The 6,585-nt window shown below is 40.0% G+C and overlaps 1 protein-coding gene across 1 annotated transcript in view; it reads left to right on the top strand.

The window, feature by feature from the left end:
* The window catches only part of VPS41 (VPS41, HOPS complex subunit), a 116,558-nt gene that overhangs the window by 202 nt on the left and 109,771 nt on the right, over positions 1-6,585 (top strand). Inside the window, exon 2 of the mRNA XM_009273491.2 lies at positions 4,054-4,092. Coding sequence (XP_009271766.1) covers positions 4,054-4,092 — 39 coding nt within the window. The remainder of the gene's footprint in view (positions 1-4,053; positions 4,093-6,585) is intronic.

Here is a 6,585-nt window from a genome sequence, read left to right as displayed (position 1 = left end):
GGCCTCCTGCCTCCTCACCCCCGCCGCGAGCGGGGCTGCCGGGGCTGCCTGTCGGGTTTTGGCTAAAAACCTGATAGACGGCCGGGGGAGGCGGCGCAAGCGGTGAAGGGCTCCGCTTTTAAGAGAACACCCGATGCAGGAACCTGGGGGCTGGGCGGGAGGGAGGGGTTTAGAAATGCAGCTGGTACCGCTGTAGGGCCAGGATTAAAGAGCTGAAGGGTCCGTCTAAAATGGTCGAGAAGCTGGCGTTTACCAAGTGGCGCAGAAGATGTGAGCAAGTTCATCTCAACAGAGGAGTTTTCTCCTGAGACAAAATTTGAGGAGTTTGGTGCTTGCGACCTGTGGTTCTCTAAAGTGGGTGTCCTCCTAAATCTCTCCCTGCCTAGACTGCTCCTTCCCGAGAAAAAGATAAAATAAAAGCAAGAAGTGAAGTTCCCAGTCCTTTCAGATACTTTCTCAATGTTTCTTTGCTGAACCAGGACTTCGACACACTGCTAAGCTGTGTGATGTTTTTCTGTCTTGAATGCCTAAAGGTGGGAGAGTCTTAGAATTTCCTCAAGGGAATTGGCCTTAATTGGAGATTGGCATCTGGTTTCCACTTTCCCAGCTGTCAGGGTGTTGTGGTTTAACCCGGCAGGCAGCTAAACACAGCACAGGGGTTTTGTTGGGAGGGGCTGGCTTCTTTGGGGGAGGTTTCATCCCCTGGTTTGGCGAGTTTTTAACTGTGGCAGCACTTGGAAGGGTTCTCAGGATAAAACCAACTCTGACGAGTCTTCTCATCTTCTCTAATAGTATAAGAGATTAAAACAGCCTGTGTTTTGCTCTCTTTGGACTACGATAGGAAAGTTACCTTATTCATTTCTGTTTATTTCCTGTGGGAAGCATGCACACCCCTACTGAAAGGGATGGGTGTGTTGTGTGCGTAGGTGAGTGGTGGCACAGTTTCTTTGAAATGCAAGTTTCATGGCTTTCTCCTCCCAGCTGCTTTAAGTTATGGGCCTAAACATATAGTGAATAGCATCTGATGTTTGTAAAGGCAGGGCATGGAAAACCCTATACGCATCACACTGGAAAGCCAGCTTAAGACTTTATTGAGAAGTTGTGTTGGATCTGCTAAGTGAGAGATTATAATGGTGAGAGATTACTTCACATTACTGTGGCTTCCTCATCCGTGTTCCCTTTCTAAGGCTACTTGAGCAACAGCATTTGCCAGTTGGCTGAAGTGTACTGCTGATTTTCCCCTAGAGTCTGAGACCTACCAATGACAGCTATTCCTACATCATTTGGGATTCTGGTCATCTACAAATCCCTGTTGAGGGATTTACTTTTCACAGTTACGAGGCTACTAAAACATAGAAGTGGGGGATAATCCTCTCAGTTCATGCATTTGGAGGGAGGGGAGAGGAACCTAACAAAACCCCGGGGCAATCATAACTGCAGTTTGCTCTTCCAGTTTGCCTGCGCGAGTGGGAGAACTCAGGCAAAAAGCTTTTCATAGTAAGTTGCTAGCAAAGTGAGTTAGTAGGTAAGTGTCAATTCTAAGCACCTTCAGCTAAGTTATTCTCAGGGAGCAAATATTTTCTGCATTTCTTTCCTAAGCCAAGACTCCCTCTGAATTTTTGCATGTTATTTTCTGCAGTAAAACATAAAGGCCATGAAGCTTTTTCCTGAATTTGTATGCCATTTATGAAATTTAGTACCTGCAGTTGCAGCGGCTTGTGAATACAGCAGGGATACCAGGGTACGTGTCCCAGATCAAAACAGATTCTCATCACTGGCTTTCCTTACATTTGTGCTCTCCTGAAGAGCTGAAGCAATTAGAACTATGGGGGGAAAAATGTAAGTGGTGTAGCTCCACTAGAAAGACTCGTGTACCAGCAAAAATGTCACTTGCTGTAATTCCTTATTTTGTTTTGGGAGAACAGATTTTTTTTTTTTTTTAAAACAAATTCTTCTGTTGATACAAACTATGTGAATTGTATCAAAATATCAAAATGGTAGTGCTAATAGTTTCAATTTATAAAGGAGTTGAGTAGGCAACTCTTGGTATTCAGGAGAGAAAGGCAGTTTTTTTTATTAGGAATCTGGTGATATTTTGCATTGGACTTCCTGTGTTGCTCTGGCTTGTCCAATAGGCTGACAGTGTTATACCACAATATTTTAGTTCTGTCCTTATTTGGTTATTGTTGAGTAGAATTTAAGATGCACAAAGATTATACATAACAAAATTGTTATTTCCTGAAAGGTAACTGCATCTTGTGGGTAGAGCCTGTGAGACTGGTGGACAAACAGTTGTGCTTGCAAAGTCAAACCTAAGCTTGAAAGGATGCCAGCATTTTACTCCCTCTTCATCTTCACTTGACTCCCATGTTCTTTCTACTTGCAATTTCCTAACTCATGTCATGAATACAGACAACGCAGATAACCCTTCTATGGGATGCGTGTTCTAGAGGTGGACTTGGCTGTAGTAAGTAAAATGGAGGAAACAGATGGCAGTAATCATGGTAACACCTTCACTGATTTGCAAGTAGCAAGTAGAAATGCTGCTTTTCTTCTCCCCCATCTGTATCTCTAGTCTGTTGTGATGGTCACTAAAGGTGAACCTCCACTAATGCAAAGGGAGGCATTTGCTTTTTGCCTAGAGGTCACAATCACTGCGTTTTATAAACACGGGAAATAAATAAATGTGACAAGCTAAAAATGACACTGGTTGTCAGTGCATTAAATTTTCTTCCCTTTCCATTTGTCTTTAAAATGTTGGTAACTGTCGCTCTTTTTTTTTTTTCCTTCTCTGGTGAAATTCTGTACCTATTTATCTTACTGTCCAAATACTACTTCATAAGATTTGAAATGCTGCCTTCTCTCTTGCTTGTTCTTTGTTTATATCATATTTTGTTGTTAAAATGCTTACATTCGCTGTCAGCGTATTAGTTGTAACCTTTTATTGCTATTGATAACGATAAATACGTTAAGTAAATCTTCATTTTGCTGACCTCTTTGAGGATGCATTGCATCAGCAGATTTTCTCAGTGGACAGGTGAGAGATTAGCAGGAGTTGACTTACAAAATTTTTTTTTTTGTAGGACAGTAAGAGTCATTGTCTTGCCAGAGAAAGATGTTTTAAAGGTACAGTTGCTTCAAAGGCAGGAGAAAGCCATGTGGCTTGCATTGATATGGGATGGGAAGGAGAAAGTCTGGATTTCTATGGAAAATGGTTTGGAATTATTTAAGTTTAAAATAAGCCTATATTAACAGCTGAATAGTTGAATACAAAAGTTAGTTTGTGGATAACTTGAGAATGCTATTCTGCCATGCAAATCAAGACAGGCATGCTTTGCAAGCTATTGATAACGATAAATACGTTAAGTAAATCTTCATTTTGCTGACCTCTTTGAGGATGCATTGCATCAGCAGATTTTCTCAGTGGACAGGTGAGAGATTAGCAGGAGTTGACTTACAAAATTTTTTTTTTTGTAGGACAGTAAGAGTCATTGTCTTGCCAGAGAAAGATGTTTTAAAGGTACAGTTGCTTCAAAGGCAGGAGAAAGCCATGTGGCTTGCATTGATATGGGATGGGAAGGAGAAAGTCTGGATTTCTATGGAAAATGGTTTGGAATTATTTAAGTTTAAAATAAGCCTATATTAACAGCTGAATAGTTGAATACAAAAGTTAGTTTGTGGATAACTTGAGAATGCTATTCTGCCATGCAAATCAAGACAGGCAGTTGCTTTGCAAAACTTGCTACCACTTCTGGAAGGAGGAAAACTTTCATAGGGACAAATTCTCAGATGATCCAATCACTCTCTCTTTTAGGGTAACTGACAATAGCATCACAGTCAGCTGGTGCCACTGAGTGTCAGCGTGGCCCTAGATTGCAAGTGCAAGCAGAAGTTGCGTATGAATGGAAAAGATGGAAAGTCTGAACTTTGAGTTGCTTCCACTTTGTCTTCTGTGTCTTAATAAAGCTTTAAAAAGTGCTTTAAAAGGGGAAATACTGCTCAGTTATGTATGTGCTTAGCTAATTTTCCCTTTGTTCTTTGTGCCATTTTCAGGAAACCAGGTCTAATGAGGAATCAACAGATGAATCTGAGGTAAGCCTGCTTAAAATGCTTCATACTTGAACCTGTGTCAGTGCTAGTTCTTTGTCAGTATGGAGGGGAAAAATATAACCTTATTGGTTGTTTTTAGAAGCTTTGCCGGTATTATGTAGCAAGGAATGTTAAGCTGGGCTTAAATTATTAAAAAGGAGCTGTGATTTGCTATTAGAAGCTTCTTTATATATTAAAAAAACACAGTCGCCCCATTATAGTAAAATGAATTATGTTGAGAGACAAATTCAAGTGCATGCACTTCTGTTTTGATCAAATGAAAACTTAATTTTCAGTATATTTATATATATACAGTAATACTACATTCAAGTAATTACTGGGTTATTTTAATAACTTCACAGTCTAGATTTAATCATGTTCTGTAGAGTCTCTGTTCTTGAGATGACACTTTGTCATAAATTGTCTTGTGTTCTGGAGAGGTCTGCCTACCCTGCTGTAGGTGCTGGAAAAAGTGGTCCGGGGGTGAGGAGAGCTACAGAGAGTTCAAGAACTTGTCCCTGAACAGTTGTGTACTAAGTCCAAACCTACCATCATTGAAGGAACCATAAGGGATCTGGAGAGAGATGCTTTACTTTAGTGTGGCTTTAGGATGGCTACAGGAAGGAAGAAATAAGGGTGGTTGAGCAGCTTCAGTTGTGGCCACCAGCAAGGACAGATGATACAAAGCAGGGTATTACCTTGACAAAGTATTTTCACCCATTATGTATCTAAATGAAAGTGGCTCCTAGACTTCCAAAACTTTAACGGACTTGCTGTTAGGAAGATTTTCTGTTCTTTACCTAGGGACCAATCTTCATGCTTGGGATCTGGGTTTAAACACTTAGCAGGCAGAAATCCTAATTTCCAAGGCAGTGGCTACTGCAGAGACTGCTGTGGTGGATTTTGAAAAAGATCTTTTTGCAGATGGTGGTGGCTTTGTTTCTTGCGGGATAATTTTTTTCCCTCTGCCTTTCATGAGTGGCTGTCTGCGGGGGGACCGTAGGGCATTCCTGGTGAGAAGCAGGGATTTCTTTGGCCCTTTAGCGTTGCTGTGTGGAACAGCCACCTGGACCAGACTTTTTTGCCCAGTGTGAAATGGTTTCATTCTGGATGTTGCTTTGTGATGTGAAGCACACATAGACAATGACTGGGCAACGACTCAGTATTTAGTAGAATGGTAATCCTCTCAAGGGTTGACATTCACAGCATAGTGAACACAAATACTTGCCTGCCCAGGCGTGTGTGTTTTTTTTCTTTAAAGTCTATTGCAAGTGAGAGCTTGTTTTAGTGGCCAAATGGTTTCATTCTGGATGTTGCTTTGTGATGTGAAGCACACATAGACAATGACTGGGCAACGACTCAGTATTTAGTAGAATGGTAATCCTCTCAAGGGTTGACATTCACAGCATAGTGAACACAAATACTTGCCTGCCCAGGCGTGTGTGTTTTTTTTCTTTAAAGTCTATTGCAAGTGAGAGCTTGTTTTAGTGGCCTTTTTAATGGCCTTGCAACATTTCAGCCCATAGTAAATAATTATTTACAGCAGAATTAATCATAAATGGGTTGCCCGGTTGTCAGGGTTTTGTTTGTTTTTACCTTAAGTAAAAATAGGCATTATGCAGCTTTCACAAAATTGAAAGTCATACAATTTCAACAAGACCTTTGTTAAAGTCAATGTCTATTTTTAATGTTAATTTCACATGTGTAGAGAAGTGAAAAGGAAATTTTCATATTGAGAATGTAGGTGTTGGATCTAATGAACAATCCAGTCATCATTCTAATGCCTATGAAAGTGCTTTTCATGAGTTGCCTTTGAATAGTAAGTCCAGTTTGTAGTGTCTTGACACTACGCAGGTAGGTGATGAAATGAAACTTTGAAACCATGTTTAGAAAATACTTAAAGGAAGTAGTGAACAATTTTCACGATCTTAGTGTTTACATCACTCATTAGACTATTTCTAATGATCATTCAGATAGAAACCAAAAATAGTGGTGGAATCACAAGGTCTAAATGTTGTCAGTGCTTGCTTATATTATTTGAAGTATAGTCAGAGGTAAGTGAACTGATGGCTTCACTCTTAGCTCTTGTGATCATAAAACTGTATGATTTCTTTGGGCGGCTCATAGCTTGAATAATCAGGAATGGATTTTATGGTGGCAGTACTAGAATCTGAGTCTCTAATCCTTGCAGCCTGTGTCCTATTTTACCCATTAAAAAATATAATATTTATGGCATGGACTTTGTAGACATCTTATCATAGTAATAAAGATTTTTGCATATGCAATTGGTCTTGCACTTAATTTAAATTCTTCCCATAAAATTGAAAATTATTACTATTGGTTTCAGAGGGCACATGACACGTATCCAAGTTATACTATAGAAGTCTTTTCTATTATGGGGGAAGGTAATTTTTAAATTCCTGTTTTTGAGTAATTGATGTCCCTGTCTGAACTGGATGTGTAAACAAAATGGATACACCCCCCCCCCCCGATTTT

The sequence above is a fragment of the Aptenodytes forsteri genome, unplaced genomic scaffold, assembly GCF_000699145.1.
Source record: "Aptenodytes forsteri isolate BGI_AS27 unplaced genomic scaffold, ASM69914v1 Scaffold270, whole genome shotgun sequence".
In the NCBI taxonomy this organism is placed as follows: Eukaryota; Metazoa; Chordata; class Aves; order Sphenisciformes; family Spheniscidae; genus Aptenodytes; species Aptenodytes forsteri.
This window is presented reverse-complemented; position numbering and strand designations above follow the sequence as displayed.